Below are 23779 nucleotides of genomic sequence, written 5' to 3' on the forward strand. Positions count from 1 at the left end.
CGGAAAGGTGGCTCAAAATCAAATTGGAGAGACCGGCTAGAAGTAGTTCAGGCTGGCCCTGAAGGTTATGTGATGGATTCTGAATTTTGGTCTAAATTTCATAGCAAGTTATTGATGAATTTTAAACAGGGGAGTTTGATTATCTACTTCCACTCTATGTGATGGGAGGAGAAGCTGCAGAAGCAGGGAAACCAGGGGGAAGCCTCCTGCAGTAGCCCAGGGGAGCAGCGCTGCGCCCTGTCCTTTGGGATGGAGGGGCAAGGGTAACAACACCTGCAACCTACTCAGCCCAGATTTCCAAGTCAGCCTTCAACCTGTCTCCCTTCCCCAATCATTCAATCAGTCTTCAGGTCCTGCTGCATATACCTACCCGGAAACTCTCAATATCACTGTCTCTCCCTATATATATCACAATCTCTATATTCTTTTTTTTTTTTAAGCATTCTTTTTTTTTAATTTTATTTTTAAACTTTACATAATTGTATTAGTTTTGCCAAATATCAAAATGAATCCACCACAGGTATACATGTGTTCCCCATCCTGAACCCTCCTCCCTCCTCCCTCCCCATACCATCCCTCTGGGTCATCCCAGTGCACTAGCCCCAAGCATCCAGTATCGTGCATTGAACCTGGACTGGCAACTCATTTCTTACATATTTTACATGTTTCAATGTCATTCTCCTAAATCTTCCCACCCTCTCCCTCTCCCACAGAGTCCATAAGACTGTTCTATACATCAGTGTCTCTTTTGCTGTCTCGTACACTGGGTTATTGTTACCATCTTTCTAAATTCCATATATATGCGTTAGTATACTGTATTGATGTTTTTCCTTCTGGCTTACTTCACTCTGTATAATAGGCTCCAGTTTCATCCACCTCATTAGAACTGATTCAAATGATTTCTTTTTAATGGCTGAGTAATACTCCATTGTGTATATGTACCATAGCTTTCTTATCCATTCATCTGCTGATGGACATCTAGGTTGCTTCCATGTCCTGGCTATTATAAACAGTGCTGCGATGAACATTGGGGTACACGTGTCTCTTTCCCTTCTGGTTTCCTCAGTGTGTATGCCCAGCAGTGGGATTGCTGGATCAGGGCCAAAGAACTAAATAGACATTTCTCCAAAGAAGACATACAGATGGCTAACAAACACATGAAAAGATGCTCAACATCACTCATTATCAGAGAAATGCAAATCAAAACCACTATGAGGTACCATTTCACACCAGTCAGAATGGCTGTGATCCAAAAGTCTACAAATAATAAATGCTGGAGAGGGTGTGGAGAAAAGGGAACCCTCTTACACTGTTGGTGGAAATGCAAACTAGTACAGCCACTATGGAGAACAGTGTGGAGATTCCTTAAAAAACTGGAAATATATCACAATCTCTATATTCTATCTTTCTTAGTTGACAGCCTCATTGTCTTCACAAGATCATGCCAGAAGCCTCCAGGCTGGTGTCACAGACATCTTTCTACCACAAAAACTTGCCTGCATATTAAAGTCTGGGTGACCTTCCTAAACAAGAACCTCTGTTACTCTCCTAACTCACATCCCTCAGGATTTGCCATCGCCAATAGGATAAACTTGAAACTCTTTATTGGTAAAGACCTTCAACACTAGGCAGGCCTCTGGTTTTCCACTTTATCTCCAACCACCTCTCCCCAAATACTTTCAGTCACGCTTCAATGTCTAATTCCCTGAATGCACCCCTCTCGTATCTCTGTAGCTTTGCTGAGAATGCTGGCCTCTTGACTCTAGCACCATCTCCTCAGGGAGGTGCCCACTGGTGTTCACAGAGCAACTTGCACAGATCACTACAGAACCAAACTTTCTCTCACACCAAGTTCTCTAAGGGTAAGGACGATGTTTCATTAGTCTTGTTCTATCTCAGCAGATGACAGAAGTGGTTCTATAAACACATGCTGAGTGATGAAAGCCATGGCTTTCCCCTCAGGGAGCACACAATCAAGTCAGAAAAAGAAAACACAACAAAACTATCTGAATGTAAAAATCAGTAAAAGACAGCTTTCTTTCTCATTTTGCATAGTACTTTTTCCATTCGCTCTCAACAAAAACTTATATCCTTTATAGAGAAAAAAGAGGAGTCAGGAGGTATGAATTTCCTCAACCTCCTTGCCTGCAGCCCACCCTCTACTACAAACTGGATCCCCTTGCTTAATTCTACAGTCTCATCTCTCACACCACTCCCTACTCACATTCTAACTGAAGCCAAAATTCTCTCACAGCATCCCTTTTCTGCCAAAGAGTGACTTTTAAAGAATCCCCCAATAATACACCTAAGGATAATCATCAATTTATAATTAATTTACTGTTTAAAAACAAGAGCTTTCCCCTAGAAAGGTATCACTTTGGGGATGAAGTTGAAAACCATTTAGAAGAAAACCAAATGCCTTCTATTTTAATTATAGGTCAGGTTTAAGTTGTCCTTTTACTTAACTGACAATTCCTGATAATGAGATAATGATTTTTTCTACCTCACTAGTATTAACCTTAAGTCATTTATATTCTCAAAGTGGCAGCAGTTTATATAACACAGCAGTCTCACTGCAAACACTTGATACAAATGGCTTATGAAACTTATTCTTTGATAAGTGGAAACCAATGATGCTGTCATCATAATAAAAGCCAAACTGGTGATGCTCACCTAATTTTGTCAAGACCAACTTCTGGATTCAGGCAACAGATTAAAGGTATAATATACATTCTTTAATAAGGTGAGAGGAAGAAGGCAAAGAGATGGAAGAGAAAAGAGTCAATAGATTTTCCTTCTTATAATGAGCAGAGAGTGAAATGAAAAGTAAATGATAGTGCTGAATATAATGGACCTCTCAGTTCAGCTTCAGGGTAATTACCCATGTCCGGCTTTTGTTTAAAAATCCTTGCTCCCCTTATCAAAGCTTCCCACTGTTCTACATCTGGTACTGGACAGTAGCTATAGAAACCACTTGTGCTAAAGTTATACAACTATAAACAGCACTAGGCCATTTCCAAACCAAGGACAAGCAGGTCAAAAGTCTGGCATCCAATACTATTAAGGGAAACTTCTAGCATTACTCTTAATGGGAACAAGGTAAGGGTTGGAAATCTTCCTCCCTAAATTAGGTGTTCACATATAATCGATACTTGTAAAAAAAAAATTACTCTGTACGGCATTAAGTTACCTAAAATCTGGTAAAATATTTTAATATATTAAAAAACTCTTTATAGCTAGAGTTCTGAAAATGAGTGACATTCAATGACTGAACTTTGACATCTGGCACTCAACACATAACTTCTAACTGTAAAAAAACACCAAAAAACCCATCATGGATATCTGTGCTATCATGATGATACAGAACTATGAGTATATTCTATATGCTCACCACTAAAACCTGTAACTTCATAAAATTCAAAACTTAACCCCAAACATTAAAATACAGGCCAAAGCACAGGATAAAAATCTAATGACAACTTATTAGTTACTCTATCTAATAGTTAATTACAGTTAAGAAGAATCTTACTTATTTTAAGCAGCAAAGGATGAGTCATAGACCAAAGCATGCACAGACATGCACATACAAACTGTTTTAATGTGGAGACACTCATCTCCTAGGTGACTTTTTAAAACCATCACAACCCATTAAAAGGAAAATTAATAAAAATACATGTGCATTTATATATATAAAGATCAAAAACAAAGAATTATTTTGCTTAGCAATGAACTGGATAGCGATAATATTACAAAAGAAAGCAAGGAAATGATTACCGTTAGAGTCAGATTAGTGCTTATACCTGTGGGAGGAGGTGTTTATGACCAAAAAGAGCCACAAAAGTGGGGTGCTCCAATACTCCATAATTTTGACCTTGGTGGTCGCTACAGAAATGTTTACTTTATAATTATTCATTAAACTGTACCCTTAGGATTTGGGCAAAAAAATACATATTAAATTTCAGGGTTAGGTTCTTGGTGGGTCATACGGTGAGAAGACAAGTTTGTGTCTGAATTTGAAAAATACTAAAAAGACAATTCTAAATTAAATAACCATACGATAAACAAAAATACAAAAAACAGAAAATGTGTCATTTGAGAATTATAATAAATTAAATAACCATATGATAAATAAAAATACAAAAAATAGAAAATGTGTCATTTGAGAATTATAAAAAAAAAAGCTCCAGAGGATTATGCTGACTCTGAACATACACTTCTCATTTCCCTAAACCATTCATGCCTTGGACTCCCAGATCACACTTTATATTTTGCAAATGACCTCTGCCTAAGATTCTGTAAGAGCAATACATTAAAGACTGTTTTACTGTCATGGTTTGAAAATATGAACATTAGAGCTGGAACATTAAGACGAATGCTCCCTCTGCCATCAGAGAACTGCTTTTTCCTGCAAATAAGAGAATTATATCCAAGTAGCATCGTTAAGTAGAAAGACCCAGATATCTTAAATGATTCCTTCTTGGAGGTAGTAGGGGACAGAGTTTTGTTTTTACCTGGTTTACCAGAAACAGTAATTTCAAAATATTGTGATAGGATTAATTTAACAGAAAATCCAGTCTGGCAAAGTCATTTGTTTGCAGAAATATAAAAGAAAAAGTCAAATGATGACTCTCTAAAATTTAAATTCAAGGGAAACTACCATTAATAGCAAAAGTAATTCACTTTGTAAGTAGATGTCATGATCCTTAAAGCTGAATTAATACAATATGATATATAGCATCATCAGGCTTCTATGTGTGGTTATAAGCCTTTTGTAAACACCTCAAGTTGAACTATAATTTAAAACTAATACAAATAGCTTCCTTTTGATTTCTAATGCAAAATAATTTGGAAGATTCTCTCTCCACCTCTGTTCCTTGACCTCTCTCTCTCTCTCTCTCTCACACACACACACACATTTTGATGCTAATGAATACTGTATTGTACTAAGACTCAGACTGAGTTCATATTCCACCATCACGTTCTTAGCGTCATTTTGTCTTATTTTTGTCACTGATAAACGAAGTAGCATCTATTTCCCACTAGGCTTAAGATCGAAATACTTCATACCTAATTTTTAATCTTTCCTCTCTGATCGAAAGGAAAATACCCAATCACCCTGGCAAGGGATAGGCAAAAAACAAAGTATTTCAGAAACAGGAAGAGACAACCTTTAATTCAAATGGCTGCCTAAGGAAAAACAGCTAACAACACTGATCCTGGGAGAGGGTAATGCATCGTGGAAACAGGTGCAGGCATGAAGTCAGCAGAACGCCAGAGTTTATGATTAGCGACACTACTGTCATTCTAATATGCCAACTACTTATACAGTCAAACTTCTTCCACTTCAAGCCATCCGTAAGTCACCTTCTCAAACAAGTGACCTCAGTTTCTCCTCTCTCTCCTCCTCATTTAAAACACTGTTGTTGTTAGTGGTATGTTAATGGCTCTTTTCTCCCTCCACAGCTTTAACATCTTTCAGTCCTTGAGTCAAGTCTTTCGGTTTTGGCCACCTTCCATTATGATTAATGAAGCATTCATAGGCTTCATGTTACGGGACTCTTTCATTTGGTCCAAAATAAAAAATTACATTAACTTTCATCACCTGCCACTATGACCTCCCAATATTCTCTATTTTAAGTCATGTGAACTATACTGCCTAGCTAAAAAAAAAAAAAAAAAAATGACAACTGACTCACACTATAACTTTAGTCTAAATTAATGTCCGTGATATCTAAGATTAATTTACCCATATTTCAGTGCTTTTCAAATCACCAGCAGGGTAAGGCAGGATGTCAAGTAAATAAGCCACAAATAACTAGGGCATGTGTGTTAGTTGCTTAGTCGTGTCCAACTCTTTACAACCCCATAGACTGTAGCCCACCAGGCCCCTCTGTCCATGGGATTCTCCAGGCAAGAACACTGGAGTGGGTTGCCATTTCCTTCTCGAAAAGGAACTATAGAAAGAAAGAAAATGAAGTCGCTCAGTTGTGTCTGACTCTTTGCGACCCCATGGACCATAGCCTACCAGGCTCCTCCATCCATGGAATTTTCCAGGCAGGAATACTGGAGTAGGTTGCCATTTCCTGCTCCAAAATAGGGCATATGAGGCCTATTTAGTGTAATGGCAATTTAAGATAATTTTCTTATATTTAATTAAGTACTTCTATAGCATGTAAAAGTTGTATGAATGTTTAAAAAAAAATTTCAAGATCTTGAAAATGGCTGCCTTGGGTACACATTCGTCTGTCCAAGTACACTGGTATAGAACACAGAGTATTATTTTGGGTAATTTTCACTAAAGAGAAACTACCGCACTCATAGTCTTCTGGATAACTCTAGCTGCTGCTGCTGCTAAGTCGCTTCAGTCGTGTCCGACTCTGTGCGACCCCATAGACGGCAGCCCACCAGGCTCCACCACCCCTGGGATTCTCCAGGCAAGAACACTGGAGTGGGTTGCCATTTCCTTCTTCAATGAATGAAAGTGAAAAGTGAAAGTGAAGTCGCTCAGTCATGTCCCACTCTTCGCGACCCCATGGACTGCAGCCTACCAGGCTCCTCCATCCATGGGATTTTCCAGGCAAGAGTACTGGAGTGGGTTGCCCTGGCCTTCTCCAGGATAACTCTAGAGATCAGCATTTTTCTCCTATGAATTTTATATGAGAAAAATGTTTTATACAAGTAACCACTGTGACCACAACTACATATGGCAGCATTGACTACACGTTGTATCAGCAGGAAAAATAAGATGTAGTACAACAAATCACATTCTACCACAGCCACATGAGGCATGAGAAAAGAAACTTGTAACATGCCACTCAAGAATGTCTGCCTTTTAATCTTGGCATATTCTAAAGGCAGGATTGTGTTTTGGTAAAGAGGCAACATGATGCTGAAAAAAGGATATAGAATTTCAGGTGCAAAGGAGGAGTTTTGGTCTCAAACTGGCTACTTCCTACTTAAGCGGACTGGGCTAGGGCCTTGGGCACTTCCTCATCTCTAACCATATGCAACAATAAGAAGGTCAAATTGATGTGAAACTGCTGCAAAAAATAAAGCCTTATAAAAGGGCTATTTGTCATTCATTTAGCTTTCAGATTATAGCAACAGGGAATAATGACAAAAACTGGCTTTTCTTAGCATGCATTTTCATATTTTAACAGTCAGCAAGAATTTTCTTCCTTACTACCAATGTTCAGTAAGTCTAAAAAACCATACAATAAAGATACAAAATTTTATGACTTATCTATACTCTTTAGATATTTTTTACATTTATAACTTATGTTTACATTTTAAATGGGGGGAGAGGGAGAACACTTTATAACAACATATCAGCTGGGCCAAGAGTTATACTGAAGTTAATCCTAACAAGTGACAAATCAAAAATGAAGAGACACAGTATACAAAAGTGTAAAAATCTAAAATTAATAGTCTTCCACTGCCAAAGTCAACAACACTGAACAAGGTCAAGAATAATTCGTTAGATGTACATGAGAACTGTTTGACAATTTTATGTCATCACTTTCATTATAAAGGACTGGGATCTTGCTGCAATTATATACACTCCTCTCCATACAAACAGAAGGTAGAAATGAAGCAATTAATTAAAAGCCAAACATGACTAATTCAACATGACAAAATAATTTCAGTTATAATAAACTCCATGCAAATTAAAACTCACTGATTAAATTTGATCTTATAAAGGGAAGGCCATTTCAAAAAATTACTCGAGCAACAGGATTTCCTTACTTTATAAATTAATTTAAAAGGACAAAAGTAAAATATTAAATATTAAAAATATCTCAGGAGACTGCCTTTATTTTTAGATAGCAGAAATATTCTCAGAAGCATCTTTAGATCATCCTCTATTTCCTCTTCTGTGTATCAAATTTGCTTGGGGAAATATAAATCTATCCAAAAAATACCAGACTTTCTTAAACAAATTAAACTCGGAGGAAAGCAAACGTGCAATGGTCCACAATGGGTCTTAATTCTGTCATTAAAACAGAAATGACTGGCTTATCATGTAGCTCCATTAATTCTTAAGCCTTTTCTCTAGACTGTTCTTCCAGTTCTTTAGAATCACTGCTTCAAGTCTTCATAACTGTCATACGGTGTACTTTTTACAGAGGCCACGAAGTAACAATTGCTGATGTCATTCACTGTACTTTCTAATATCAAGACTTAAAACTGAAAAATCTATTGGTAATGTTAATTTTTCAAACATATTAAAATAAGCATTAAATAAACAACCTAACTTTATACCTCAACAAACTAGAAAAAGAGAACCAAAGCCCAGAGTAGAAGGAAATACAGGTCAGAGCAGAAATAAATGAAATAGAGACTAAAAGGATAATAGAAAAGATAAATGACATTAAGAGCCGGTTCCTTGAAAAGATAAAAACTGGTAAGCCTTTAGCCAGACTCATTAAAAATAAAAAAGGCTCAAATAAGTAAAATCAGAATTGAAAGAAGAGACTTGAAACTGACACCACAGGGGAAAAAGAAAGGACAAGAGACCACTGTTAACATTTACATGCCAACAAATTATACAATCTAGAAGAAATAGGATAAATTCTTAGAAAGACTTCTAAAGAATTCTAACAAATTCCTAGAAATTCCTTCTAAGACTGAGTCATGAGGACAAACAAAATCTGAACAGACCAATTACTAATAGAGACTGAAAAAGTGACAGTCAAAGTGTTAGTCGCTCAGTCGTGTCTGACTCTGCAACCCCATAAACTGCAGCCCACCAGGCTCCTCTGTCTATGGAATTCTCCTGGCAAGAATATTGGACTGGGGAGCCATTCCCTGGGCTTCCCTGGTGACTCAGACAGTAAAGAATCCACCTCCAATGTGGGAGACCTGGGTTCGATCACTGGGTTGGGAAGTTCCCCTGGAGGAAGGCATGGCAAACCACTCCAATATTCTTGCCTGGAGAATCCCCATGGACAGAGAAGCCTGGCGGGCTACAGTCCATGGGGTCGCAAAGAGTCAGATACAACTGAGCAACTAAGCATAGCACAGCACAGCCATCCCCTTCTCCAGGGGATCTTCCTTACTCAGGGATCAAACCCCGGTCTTCTGTACTACAAGAGGATTCTTTACCATCTGAGCCAGCAGGGAAATCAATAGAGATTGCATTAGTAATCAAAAGCTTCTCAACATACAAAAGCAGAGGACCAGAGAGCTTCATTCGGTGATTTCTACCAAGCATTCAAACAAGAATTAATACCAACTTTTTCAAACTATTCAAAATATAGAAGATGAGGGAACAATTCCAAACTCATTCTACAAGCCCAGCTGTAACCAGACAAGGATACCACAGCAAAAGAAATTACAGGCTATATCCTTCATGAACACAGATACACAACTCCTTAACAAAATATTACTGAACCAAACTCAACAATACATTAAAAGAATCATATACCATGAACACGTGGGATTGATGCAACAGTTTCAGGGATGCAACAGTTTAATACAGATCAATCAACATGATACACCACATTAACAAAAGGAAGAATAAAAATCATATGATCATCTCAATAGATACAGAAAAGGCACCTGACAAAATTCAACATCCATTTATGATAAAAAAAAAAAAACCTGTCAACAAAGCAGGTATATAGGGAATGTACCTCAACATAATAAAAGCCAGGTATGATAAGCCTACACTCAAGAGAGAAAAGCTTAAAGCTTGTCTTCTAAGATCAAGACAAGGATGCCCACTCTTGACAATTTTATTCAATTCAGTATTGAAAGTGCTAACCAAAGCAATTAGGCAAGAACAAGAAATAAAAGGCATCCAAAATGGAAAGGAAAAAGTAAAACTGTCACTATTTGTAGATGATGTGATAATATATATAGAAAACCCTAAAGGCTCCACTAAAAACTGTTAGAGATAATAAACTGTGATGTTTCAGATACAGTAAAGCTGCAGAATACACAAATCAATATACAAAAATAAGTTGTATTTCTATATACTAACAAACTATCAGAAACAGAAATTAAGAGAACAATCCCATTTACAATTACATCAAGAAGAAGAAAATACCTAGGAATAAATTTAACCAAGGAGGTAAAAGATCTGAAAACTATGACACTGATGAAAGAAACTAAAGAGAACACAAATAGAAAGGTATTCCATACTCATGGACTGGAAATTTTAATATTGTTATAACGTCCATGCTACAGGTTCAGTGCAATCCCTATCAAAATTCCAACGGTATTTTTCAAAGAAATGGAACAATTCTAAAATTTGTATGGAATTGCCAAAAAAAACCAAAAACCCAAAGAGCTGAAAGACAACACATAGACAATGGATACCTGAAAAGATGCTCAACATGACTAATCAGGGAAATGCAAATCAAAACCACAACCAGGTAACATCTCACACCTGTTAGAATAGCCATTTTTCAAAGGAAATAACAAGTGTTGGTGAGGATACAAACAGAAGGGAACCTGTGTGCTTTGTTGGAAGGAAGGTAAACTTGTGCAGCCACTATGGAAAACAGTCTGCTCCTGCTGCTAAATCACTTCAGTCGTGTCCGACTCTGTGTGACCCCACAGGCGGCAGCCCACCAGGCTCCCCCATCCCTGGGATTCTCCAGGCAAGAACACTGGAGTGGGCTGCCATTGCCTTCTCCAATGCATGCATGCATGCTAAGTCACTTCAGTTGTGTCCAATTCTGTGCAACCCCACGGACAGCAGACCATGAAGCTCCCCTGTCCCTGGGATTCTCCAGGCAAGAACACTGGAGTGGGCTGCCACTGCCTTCTCCAATGCATGCATGCATGCTAAGTCACTTCAGTTGTGTCCATTCTGTGCAACCCACGGACAGCAGACCATGAAGCTCCCCTGTCCCTGGGATTCTCCAGGCAAGAACACTGGAGTGGGCTGCCACTGCCTTCTCCAATGCATGCATGCATGCTAAGTCACTTCAGTTGTGTCCAATTCTGTGCAACCCCACGGACAGCAGACCATGAAGCTCCCCTGTCCCTGGGATTCTCCAGGCAAGAACACTGGAGTGGGCTGCCACTGCCTTCTCCAATGCATGCATGTGTGCTAAGTCACTTCAGTCATGTCTGACTCTGTGCGACCCCACGGACAGCAGCCCATGAGGCTCCTCTGTCCCTGGGATTCTCCAGGCAAGAACACTGGAGTGGGCTGCCACTGCCTTCTCCAATGCATGCATGCATGCTAAGTCACTTCAGTTGTGTCCAATTCTGTGCAACCCCACGGACAGCAGACCATGAAGCTCCCCTGTCCCTGGGATTCTCCAGGCAAGAACACTGGAGTGGGCTGCCACTGCCTTCTCCAATGCATGCATGCATGCTAAGTCACTTCAGTTGTGTCCAATTCTGTGCAACCCCACGGACAGCAGACCATGAAGCTCCCCTGTCCCTGGGATTCTCCAGGCAAGAACACTGGAGTGGGCTGCCATTGCCTTCTCCAATGCATGCATGCATGCTAAGTCACTTCAGTCATGTCTGACTCTATGCAACCCTACGGACAGCAGCCCACCAGGTTCCTCTGTCCACGGGATTCTCTAGGCAAGAGTTCTGGAGTAGGTTGCCATTTCCTTCTCCAATGGAAAACAGTATGAAGATCCTGCAAATTAAAAACAGAACTACCACAGGAACCAGCAATTCCACTTCTAGGAATTTATCTTAAGAAAATGAAAACACTAATCAGAAAAGATATATACAACCCCACATTCAAGGCAGTATTATTTACAATAGCCAACATATAGAAGTAATCTATCACTGATGGATGAATGGATAAAGATGTAATACATATATGCAAAGATGCACACAATAAAGGACGGAAATGGTACAAACCTAACAGAAACAGAAGATATTAAGAAGAGGTGGCAAGAATACACAGAACTGTACAAAAAAGATTTTCATGACACAGATAATCACGTTGGTGTGATCACTCAACCTAGCGCCAGACATCCTGGAGTGTGAAGTCAAGTGGGCCTTAGGAAGTATCACTATGAACAAAGCTAGTGGAGGTGATGGAATTCCAGTGGAGATATTTCAAATCCTAAAAGATGATGCTGGGAAAGTACTGCAATCAATATGCCAGCAAATTTGGAAAACTCAGCAGTGGCCACAGGACTGGAAAAGGTCAGTTTTCATTCCAATCCCAAAGAAAGGCAATGTCAAAGAATGCTCAAACTACCACACAATTGCACTCATCTCACACGCTAGTAAAGTAATGCTCAAAATTCTACAAGCCAGGCTTCAGCAGTACATGAACTGTGAACTTCCAGATGTTCAAGCTGGATTTAGAAAAGGTAGAGGAACCAGAGATCAAATTGCCAACATCCGCTGGATCATGGAAAAAGCAAGAGAGTTCCAGAAAAACATCTATTTCTGCTTTATTGACTACGCCAAAGCCTTTGACTGTGTGGACCACAACAAGCTCTGGAAAATTCTGAAAGAGATGGGAACACCAGACCACTTGACCTGACTCTTGAGAAATCTGTATGCAGGTCAAGAAGCAACTGTTAGAACTGGACATGGAACAGACCAGTTCCAAATCAGGACAGGAGTATGTCAAGGCTGTATATTGTCACCCTTATTTAACTTATATGCAGAGTACATCATGAGAAACACTGGGCTGGATGAAGCACAAATTGGAATCAAGATTGCTGGGAGAAATACCAATAACCTCAGAAATGCAGATGACACCACCCTTACGGCAAAAAAAGCAAAGAAGAACTAAAGAGCCTCTCGATAAAAGTGAAAGGGGAGAGTGAAAAAGTTGGCTTAAAGCTCAACATTCAGAAAACTAAAATCATGGCATCTGGTCCCATCACTTCATGGCAAATAGATGGGGAAACAGTGGAAACAGTGACAGACTTTATTTTGGGGGGCTCCAGAATCACTGCAGATGGTGATTGCAGCTATGAAATAAAAAGACACTTGTTCCTTGGAAGAAAAGTTATGACCAACCTAGATAGCATATTCAAAAGCTGAGATATTACTTTGCCAGCAAAGTTATGTCTAGTCAAAGCTATGGTTTTTCCAGTAGTCATGTATGGATGTGAAGAGTTGGACTGTGAAGAAAGCTGAGCGCCAAAGAATTGATGCTTTTGAACTGTGGTGTTGGAGAAGACTCTTGAGAGTCCCTTGGACTTCAGGGACATCAAACCAGTCCATCCTAAAGGAGATCAGTCCTGATGCTGAAGCTGAAACTCCAATACTTTGGCCACCTGATGCGAAGAGCTGACTCATTTGAAAAGACGCTGATGCTGGAAAAGATTGAAGGCAGGAGGAGAAGGGGACGACAGAGGAAGAGATGGTTGGATGGCATCACTGACTCAATAATGGACATGAGTTTGAGTAAACTCCAGGAGTTGGTGATGGACAGGGAGGCCTGGCGTGCTGCAGTCCATGGGGTCGCAAGGAGTTGGATTCAACTGAGTGACTGAACTGAACTGATACACACATATATATGTGTGCATATACACACAGCTTAGCTTTCAGAAATGCCCTGATACTAAAGCCCAATTATTGAGAAAAATGTCATACTGAAGATTCTGAACCTTACTCTGTAATAAAAATCGGTCACTAAAATTCCTGCAGAAAGAAGTCACCTAACAAATGCAGTGTTTTAGGAAGATTTATTTAACATATAGAGCTTCACAGGTGGCGCTGGTGATACCAAAGCTGCCTGTCAATGCAGGAGATTTAAGAGATGCAGATTCCATCCCTGGGTTGGGAAGATCCCCCTGGAGGAGGGCATGGCAACCCACTCTAGTATTCTTGCCTGGAGAATCTCATGGACAGAAAAGGCCTAGCAGGCTACAGTCCATGGGGTCGGACAGAGTTGGACACAACCAAAGAGTCTTAGAACACACGCACATTTAACATATAAGAGCTAGAGGTGTGAAAAGTAGAAGGAGAGGTAATTTAGGAGCTTATCAGCATAAACCAGGTATATGGTAACAAGGGCCTATATTAGCGACAGACAGGAAATAGAAATTAAAAGGAAAAAAAAAAAACAAGAAATTTGTAGAACAACATATGCAAACACACTGTATAAATATTAGTCTTTATTATTGTGAAAGAATCCATAAGCTGTGAAGCACATGAAAAAAATGAAATGCAGAGTTAAGGATGAGTAAGACAAAATCCTCAGGCAGTAACACTATTCTTTTCTGCTTGCCCTCCAGATCCAAAGCACTCATGGGGCTTACCCAAGTTCTAGTGAATGTAGAAGTGCTTTGGTTGTTAATCAAGATCTGTACAGACCAAGATGAATTCTGCAGATTTAATTAAGCTCCATGAGGAGGCATTATTCATATCAAATCTGATCTTGGTATGAAATAACAGATGTTTTGTTCTTTCTTTTCAACCTGAAATGAATTGTGTGTGGTAGAGAAAGAACGAAAGAGAGGTAACACATGTTGGACCCTAACAGATGGGTCCTTCTCCTTTATATAAAGTGACATTTTCTCTTCAGTAAAGTCTGCAGTCAAGCAGGTTCTGCTTTTGAAGAAACGGGTAACTAGTACATTGCTAGTTACACCTTGGTTGTTTAATTAACAGTGCTCTGTTCTATAACTAAGTTAGCCTAAGGATAACAAACATAGCCTGAAAAATAAAGGTCAACCATTCTTTCTATTCTTCAGTTTCTATATTCTATTCTTACCCCACCAAATGCCACAAACCTGTTCAACTTTTGCCTCCTCCTGAATGCATTAAAAACTTAAAAAAATCAAGGACTAACATTAACCAAACTTCATTAGAGGAAATTAGAAAAATCTACGTTTAATTCTTCCAGAATTTATCTGAAGAAAAAAAAAACTTGGATAATTTACCTCAAATTCCTTCACCTTTTCCATTGTTATCAAGCGCCTTGATGTGTGACTGGAAAGCTTCTGCTCGCAGTTGCTGATGAGTTTCAAGCAGGGGTGCCAGGGTACCATCTCCTCGGTGTATCTGAAGAAAGAAGAACTGACGGTTATGAACACTCACAGGTGCATCCTGCACAGGATCATCAAGGGGGCTGATCCAGTGTGGAATGGGACCTCGTCCCCATATAGGCTGCACCATTTTATTTCACATATGCTAACTGTCCACATAATCCATAAACCATCTGCTTTTTATCAAGCAGCAGTTTAATTTTTTTACCTATATAATGTGAGAGAATACAGATACGTTTTATTGAAGAATGCCAAGCATTTAAACCACAAAAATACAAAATGACAATTCGACCCTAAAGGATACCGAAAGAGCACAAAAAGACAAATACAGACCACAATAACTCTCTGACATTCTTGACGGACTGATTCAGCTAGGGATTTTTATAAATTCCCCAAGTATAAAGTCCACTACACTATATGTTTTCCCCTTTAAAATGAAATGTCCCTGAAAAATTTTAATGACATCTTGAGAACTCTAATAACTTTGTTATGTAAAGATAATTGAGACAAACTACCGCTAGAACACTACAGAGGACATCAATCCTCTGCCATGAAATAAAACCAGAGTCAGGATGAAGAGCGGTGGTACCCGCTGCTGTGCAGCTCATGTAGCGTACTCGGTGAATGAAGATGAGGACACCAAGAAAGCACAGCAGTCCAGCTGCAGGAGTTCAGAACCTGACATCCAATAGGCTTCTGGCATTGATCTTGGTAGAAGAAGCAAGTAACAAATGTGGGGGAAATAGTTATGGAGCAGAATTCAGAAGAACAGTAGAAGAGAGGGCTACCTAGGTATGGGCACCTTTAAGAACACAGGGATTGCCAGTTTTTGTTTTCTTTTTTCTTTGCAAATCTTCATACCTTTCTAGATACATAGTTTCTGCAAACATTTCTTATATGGGAAATTTTAAAGCTCTGATCCAAGGTGGGAAAGGAGCTGATCAGCACTTCCTGTAAAGGACCACCCACCATCTTGGTTAGCCCATTGTAATACATCAACACTGTCTCCCCCACCCCTCTAACTGATTTATCTAGGTCCCTGTGACCTTCAACAAGCTCTCCCTCACTACCTTGACCACTTGCTCAGAACCTTCACCACCCACTTACCAAACGACATTCATAATGCACCTCACTTCATTATCAGTGGAAGGAATTCTCTTGAAGTCATTCTCTGACTCCTTCCTCAGGGCTTTCCAACAAGTAATGACCATTTTGGATTTCATTTCACCCCACAATTCTCTAATGCTAACTACACAATCAAAAATGTGCTCTTATAACATCAGCTGACGTCAAATTTGGAGACTTCATATAAAGCATTTAGGATATGAAAGAATACATTCTATATCATAGTTGACAGACTAAAATAATGATAACAGAAAGAAAATACAGTTCTGACCTTAGGCTCGCAAGCAGCAGGGTTTCTAGATGTCTGAAACTGTCAAATTTAGTAATGTACCCTTTTTTAAAGAAAAGCATCTTATTTTCCAGCAAAGTAATAAGGTATTATTGTTAAAATGCTTCTTAAATGTATACAAATATAAATTCCTCGTGCTTATATAATCTGTATAATTATAAAACCCAAGAGAAATCTAGAAATCAAAGGACAAAACCAATACAATTATTTATGACATGAATAATATTAAACTGGTAAAACTAAGTCATGGCATTTGGCTTAACAGCAGAAAAACATATTTACATGTTCTAGATTATTTTTTGACTTGATCTTTGAGTTTGAGCATGAAAGGACATCATTTAGGTTATCATCATTAACAAACTTGTTTTTAACTTACTACTCTTGAATGAGCCAATCAATTTAATCATGTACTTCCAAAATATACTAAAAAAAATTAAAAAACAGCATTTAAAATCATCTACTATATATTTATTAATATATTTCATACCAATGGATTGTTTGCCATCTGTTAAGTAGGAGCTATAAATCTGTACTATGCCCAGATTATGATGATGGAATGGTATCTTAATTCTGTTTTTATTACCATCCCCCTATGATACAAGCAACTATTTAAAAATCTAAATAGTTAATGGTCAGCTAGAATAGGTAAATCCACAGAGATAGATAAGTGGTTGGCAGGGAAAACAGCAAGAGACATTGTTTGCGTGAACGGGGTTTATTTAGGGGATGATAAAAACATTGTGGAGTTAGACCTGCAGAATGTCATGGACGGAGGAGCCTGGTAGGCTGCAGTCCATGGGGTTGCGAAAAGTCGGACACGAACTGAGCGACTTCACTTTCACTTTTCACTTTCATGCATTGGAGAAGGAAATGGCACCCCACTCCAGGACTCTTGCCTGGAAAATCCCATGGACGGAGGAGCCTGGTGGGCTGCCGTCTATGGGGTCGTGCAGAGTCGGACATGACTGAAGTGACTTAGCAGCATGGTTAAATAACCTTGTGGCAAGGCTAAAAACTGTGGGGTTGCACACTTAAAAACTGTGATTTTTCTGGACTTCCTTGGCAGTCCAGTGGTTAAGACTTTGCTTCCCAATGTTAGGGGGGTGTGGGTTCGATCTCTGGTTAGGGGAACTCTGATTCCACATGCCTCGTGGCCAAAAAAACCAAAATATGAAACAGAAACAATATTATAACAAATTCAATCTTATTTAAAGATAAAATTGTGATTTTCATGGTATACAAATTAAATTTCAACTTTTTTTAAAAAATGGGGAAAAAACCCTATATTTATACATAGCTTTTCCATCAATCAGTTCTGACAGTCATTTATCTTCCTGTGAATCTTCACGCCTCAGACTAACCATTTCCAAATGTCATTTGAGGTGTACTTCCCATTCAAGACACAGATTTTGCGCTGATTAGAGCACTTACTAAAAACAATTTAAAGAATCATTTTTTTCTGTTTCCCAAATGAAAAATGAAAAATATGTTCTGTTCACTGCTCTGAGCCACCACAAAATTCATTTTATCACAATTAAAATTTACCCCCAAATCCTACTCTGGAGTTCTTTATCAGACTTCTTCACTTTGTCATTATTTTTTCACAAGCTTAGCAGTTGGATTTCTATGAAAGGACATCTTTCACAAAGAAACACAGTTCCTAATCGTTTCATATGGATATGTGGAACCTGGGCAAGAAGCTACAGTCACTCAACAGCTTAGCAACTCCTGTAACATCAAACACACAAGTTGAATGTATGGCCTGACCAAATGAATGTTACACAGATCTTCAGTTTCATTTGCAAATAGTTGAAATTGTGAATAAACTCACATATACCAAGAGTCAACAGTAACTTTATGTGGTTAAGTTTCTATGAGTAATAAGAGTAAACTACTAGAAGAGCACAGATGCTAGACTGATGTATTCTGCTGAGAAGGGCCGGGAGGCTCAGAGGTCGTGACAATTAAGCCTGGCCTTAGATTACCAGAATTTTAAAGCTGAAGAAAGAAGAAAGAGTATATCAAGCAAAGGGGACAAAATAAAAAGGTAAAAGGATATAAAGAGTACAGAGTGTCTTGATGCAGGCCTCAAACCCAATATACTAGAGCAGGAAGAATCTGATCTAGAGGAAGCAGAATTTGTTGAGCAGTAGTTTCTTCACCACAATTTAAATTGTTAAACAGTGAAAAAAATCCTTTTTCAATCATCAGTTTTGATAATTCTTCACAAATAACTAAGCTGTGATGTTTTTATGATGCCTTACAACTTTCAAAATGTCCTGGGTTTAATGAATAATACCTTAACTTGATTATAATGTGCAATTCTTACTTTTAAACTTCAATCATATTAACAGGATTTGGTTGAGTAAATGAATTCAACAGCAGGACTAAAAGCCAACATCACTATACCAAAAATACAAAAGCTTTCCAATTAAGCTGTGCCAAGGCACAGTTTTAAAATGAACTCTTTATTCCCAGTCTAATAAGAAGCTATATCCACAATACAACATAACCAAACTAATTCTACATTGTTTAATTCAAAAGCAAGAACAATATTTCAAACTTTCGCAGATGACTTTAGTTTTAAGTTTATCTAATAGAAACAGTAAAGATTTGGGGTTATGTTTGCTGCAAAGGTGAAAACAGTTCATTCCCTAATATAAACTCATGACAAATTAAGTTCATTAATAAGAGCACTTCGGGTTAGAAGACACAATGGAAGTCTAGTAATGAACATCAGAAAATCTGAAAATAACTCTCAGACAAGTAAGTCAGGGAAGTAAATGCCACAGAAGTCTTCCTATTTGTGTCCTAGCCTGGATGAAATCTGCCCTTTGATAAAACATCTAAAGCGAAAAAAAAAAAAAAGATTAAAAACCTGCCTCCTTTTTTACTTGTAAAAAATCCCTTTGGTTATATGGACTTGGAAATTTCCCGTTGTCAAAAACTATCAAAAGAGACGTCACTGAAGAAACATCCTAGCCATTTTTTAAGATCTTCAGAAATAGTAAAATAGTTGAAAGTGCCTCCAATTTGACTTTTCTTAACAACAATAAAAGAATTATAAAACATACTCATAGCCACATTTAATTTCAATTATAATTAAATAATAAACTACAAAATAGTGGAAAGTAAAAAAATGCCAGAAAATAAGAAACACGAAAACTAACGAGGATACTTCAAAATGACAGAGCAGCTACCTCAAAGGGACTCTCATAGTTCAAATCTAGGACAATGTGAGTAACAAAGTCATGATAGAATTAAATTATAACCCAATGAATAATATTGGAAGACTCCATACCAATATAAATCAACAAATTAATGGGAGGGAAGGGGAAACTAATCCTTGCAGAATGCCAACTTACAAATGCAGAAGGAATGATGGAATAGCAAACTCATCATTATGGTGGTTGTCAACAATGAAACGAGATATTGGTGTATCCTGGGTTTCTGTCCCCTGGAACATACATATTGAAAAGAAAATGATAAATCACTTTCTTTATCAGAGTTCTGATATTTCTTTATCACAAATGATAAAGTTTTTCCACTTGACAGAACATGACCAGATGATTAAGATCTCCAGGAGGGGCTGCTTCTGTGTGCCCCATAATGCAATGCACTAAGAACATAGTATCATTTTTGTGGTATTCCTACCAAGAGCATTACCAGAGTCTGATCACGGAAGAAACATCAGATGGACCTGGTTAAGGGTCAACCTTCAGAATATAAGCCATGTACCGTACAACTCTTAAGGACACAAAAGATAAGGAAAAGACTGAGGAAGTGTTCCAGACTGGAGGAGAATGACATGATGGATCAAGGCAGTTTTCCTGGAGAGACTATAATCAGTAAAATCTGAAGAGGTCCAGGATCGGGCAGAAGCATTGTCAGTGCTGTTTCCAGACTCTGGGGCTTGATGGGGATTTGACAAGAATGCTCTTGCTACTGAGAAATGCAATGAAATACGTAGGGGTGATAGGACATCATATCTGCAACTTCTTAAACAGTTCCGAAAAAGACTAATGACAGTGGGCATAAATGTAATGTGTGAGCAAACAACGGCAGAGGAGGTGTATGTGAACAGTTGGAAAATTTGGATGAGGGGAGAAATTAGAGCTTTTTGTACTGTATTTGAAACTTTTCTGTAATTTTTAAATTTATTTCAAAATAAGTTTTTAAAAAATTCAGTCCTGAAACTTGAATTAAAACAAAAACACAAGGAAGCTTGCTGCTGGAATTTAGCTTGTCTAAGGCAGAAACCACTTTTTCATAGAAATAAGCAAATATGTTCTTTTCTGAAAATATTAATAAAACCTCATCTATCACTTCATATACCAGGTACCTGAGATCTTTGCAGGATGCTGAATTAAGTGAACACAGCACAAGGAATAATGAAACCAATGAACTAGTCAGCTTTAAACTTTAGACAAGTCATTTCATTCCTTAGAATTAACTTCTCACATTTCTAAAATTAAGAAACGATTAATTTCTTAACAGAACAGAAGCCCAGTGTTAAGGGGTTCAGATACAAATGTACACAGTTTTATTAGCCAAGAAACAAAATGCAAGACTAAAGTTAGCGCATGGTAGCTCCCAATGTGACATTTATAAAAAAACAAAAAAGCATAGCTTCCAACTGCTGAAAGACCATCCACCACTACAAAAACACAAACGAGATAAGACTGTTCTAAAATGCTCTTTGTATAACTATATACAGTAAATATAGAAATTAAAATAATTTTTAAGAAAGATTTCTATAGCAGATTGAATAGCCAAATCTTGAGCTTAATACTGCTTTTCAACTCTAAAGATTACATATCATGTCTTTCACTGTTGATGTACATAGCTCTGTTTAAAATTAATAATTACTGAATAATAAAACCCAAACCACTAATGTTGAACATAATCAGGGCTTTAACTATATGCATAGCTCTTATTTTGTTCTTAGTTTTTTAAGACAATCACAAGAGCCAACATATATTAAAGCTAACAGGCAGTAAATAGATGAATCACTGAGCTAAGTTGTTAAAAATTACCTAGGTTTGTGGCCTGGCAAAAGAGCTAATGAACAGCTGACACACAGACCCTGAGCTAAGAGTGATAAACACTAGGGCAAGCTTTTGCACTTACAGGTCAGACAGTAAATATTTTAGCCTTATGGACCACGTGTGCTTCTGACACATATTCTTTTTCGTTGCCTTTTTCCTTTCTAACAGCCCTTTAAAAAGGTAAAAACCAGCCTTAACTGCTTTACAAAAAAAAAAAAGGCTAAAGACCATATCAGGCTCATAGGCTGTAATTTGCCAACCCCTGATATAAAATAAAAAGTTCAAAGCAATTCAATCAATAAGAGAAAGGGGTCTGTTTTATACAACATGTTGGTAAATAAAGGCTATTGTTCACATGTACACATTAAACACGAAGATACTCACTCTGAATATGATTAGAGACAGAAAAAAAGCATGTTAGATACACAAACACCATAATAAAAATGAAATTAAAAGTAAAATTATTATTATTACGTACTCTGGTGTGTATACTGGTAACCAATAGACGAGCCTTCCACCTAATACAAGGGTCTCTGCTGAGAAGTTTAACAGGTCAAAAAACATATCACTCAGATGATAACTCAAGGAAACAGGAACGTGGCTTTCTGGACTAGACAAAACAAAATTTCAGAATCAGTGAAAAACTTAAAAACCACTGAAAACTAACACTATTAAACTCAGTTAATTAAAAAGAAGCAATATGCTTCTTCCCAAGGTAGTAATATATCATATTTAATATTCACTTACCATTTTTCTATTCCCTTTGGTATTTCCTTCTGTGAACCTGTTCTTCTTGTAGATTCTCTAATACCATATGGAGCTAGAGAGAAAGCACAGGGAATAAGGACAGTCAAAAGTCACCCCATCACCACTGCCAAGCAGATGGACACCACGTGCCTCCAGATGTGACATCCTGAGGACACAGCACCTGTGCAATATTCCAGCTGAGAATGCAAACGAGAGGGACATCTTGTTAACACTGGGAGGGCAGGCAGGCAGGTGACTGTGTTCTTCAAAATGTCAATGTCATGAAAGACAGAGGAAGGTTGTGGAAATGCTACAAATTAAAGGAGGCCTTAAAGATATGATTACTAAAAGCAATGCCTGACATTAGACTGGATACTGTACTTCAGGGAAAAATATGCTATAAAGAAGTATTACTGGGTCAACCGACAAAACTGGATGAGAAACTACAGATTAAAGTACTGCACGGACTCACTGAAATTGATAACTGTACTCTGGCTATCTAGGGCTTCCCAGGCTCAGTGGTAAAGAATCTGCCTGCCAATGCAGGAGCACAGGTTTGATCTGTGGGTTGAGAAGGTCCTCTAGAGGAGGAAATGGCAAACTGAGCCAGTTATTCTCACTAGGATAATCCCATGGACAGAGAAGCACGGCGGGCTGCAGCTCATGGCATTGCAAAGGGTTGGACAGGACTGAGCATGCATGCTCTCTGGCTATCTGAGAGCCTATCCCTATTCTTAGGAAATACACACTGGAGTGTAGGAAGGTAAAGGGCCAAGATGGACACAACTTACTCTCAACTGATCAGGAACAAAATTACATATTTTTATAAATACATATAGAGTGAGAGCAAGTAATACAGTAGGTTATAAATAAAAAGCCACCCAATTTCCATAAGTACATTCATAGTGACATTGTAAAGTGAAACTTTACAACGTATCCAACTCTTTGAGACCTCATGGACTGTAGTCCATGGAGTTCTCCAGGCCAGAATACTGGAGGGGGTAGCTTTTCCCTTGTCCAGGGGATCTTCCCAACCCAGGGATCAAACCCAGGTCTCCTGCATTGTGGGTGGATTCTTTACCAGCTGAGCCATAAGGGAAGCCCAAGAATACTGGACCGAGTAGACTGTTCCTTCTCCAGTGGATCTTCCCAACCCAGAAATCAAACCGGGGTCTCCTGCATTGCAGGTGATTCTTAACCAACTGAACTATCATTGTAATGCCTTAATAATTTTCCTTTTGTTATATATGAAACCACCTAAGTTACCAAAGAACTGAAGAGGTCTGAGATGGAAGGGCTGAGATACAGCTTTCCATTATGTACAGTCAAAGACTACAGAAAAGGCAGATCTATTCTTAGACAGGATGCCTGAAAAGCCCAAGAGCTAAGGAGGCAAGTGAAAACAAGTTCCTGTGCACATTCCTGAAGCTCAGTGGGTTCACAATCCCAGTGGTTCACAGAACTCCAAATTTTTTATAACTCTAGGAAGAAGATGCCAGTTATAATGGGCATAAAAACAACAACAAACACAAAAAGTTAGACACAGAGAATCTGAGATACCTGAAACTCTCTTTTTCAAAATCTGATCCCATAATTGCAAATGACATTTTGGCTCTAGTTGGTATGCTAATAAC

The 23779-nt window shown here is 38.3% G+C and overlaps 1 protein-coding gene across 5 annotated transcripts in view; it reads right to left on the minus strand.

The window, feature by feature from the left end:
• The window catches only part of TRMT11 (tRNA methyltransferase 11 homolog), a 63213-nt gene that overhangs the window by 9036 nt on the left and 30398 nt on the right, over positions 1 to 23779 (minus strand). For 3 of the 5 annotated variants that reach the window (XR_011465322.1, XM_005911945.3, XM_070376288.1), the window contains exons 10-12: positions 22146 to 22218; positions 21877 to 22008; positions 14832 to 14952 (exon numbers count right to left, since the gene is read on the minus strand). Coding sequence is in view for 2 of the 5 variants with exons in the window: in XM_005911945.3 (XP_005912007.2) it covers positions 14832 to 14952; positions 21877 to 22008; positions 22146 to 22218 (326 nt within the window). In the remaining 3 variants the exon portion in view is untranslated. Of the gene's footprint in view, positions 1 to 14831; positions 14953 to 19715; positions 19808 to 21876; positions 22009 to 22145; positions 22219 to 23779 lie in introns of all 5 variants that reach the window. The other 2 variants (XR_011465323.1, XR_011465324.1) reach the window with 1 other exon arrangement.

Source organism: Bos mutus, chromosome 9, assembly GCF_027580195.1.
Source record: "Bos mutus isolate GX-2022 chromosome 9, NWIPB_WYAK_1.1, whole genome shotgun sequence".
Taxonomy (NCBI): Eukaryota; Metazoa; Chordata; class Mammalia; order Artiodactyla; family Bovidae; genus Bos; species Bos mutus.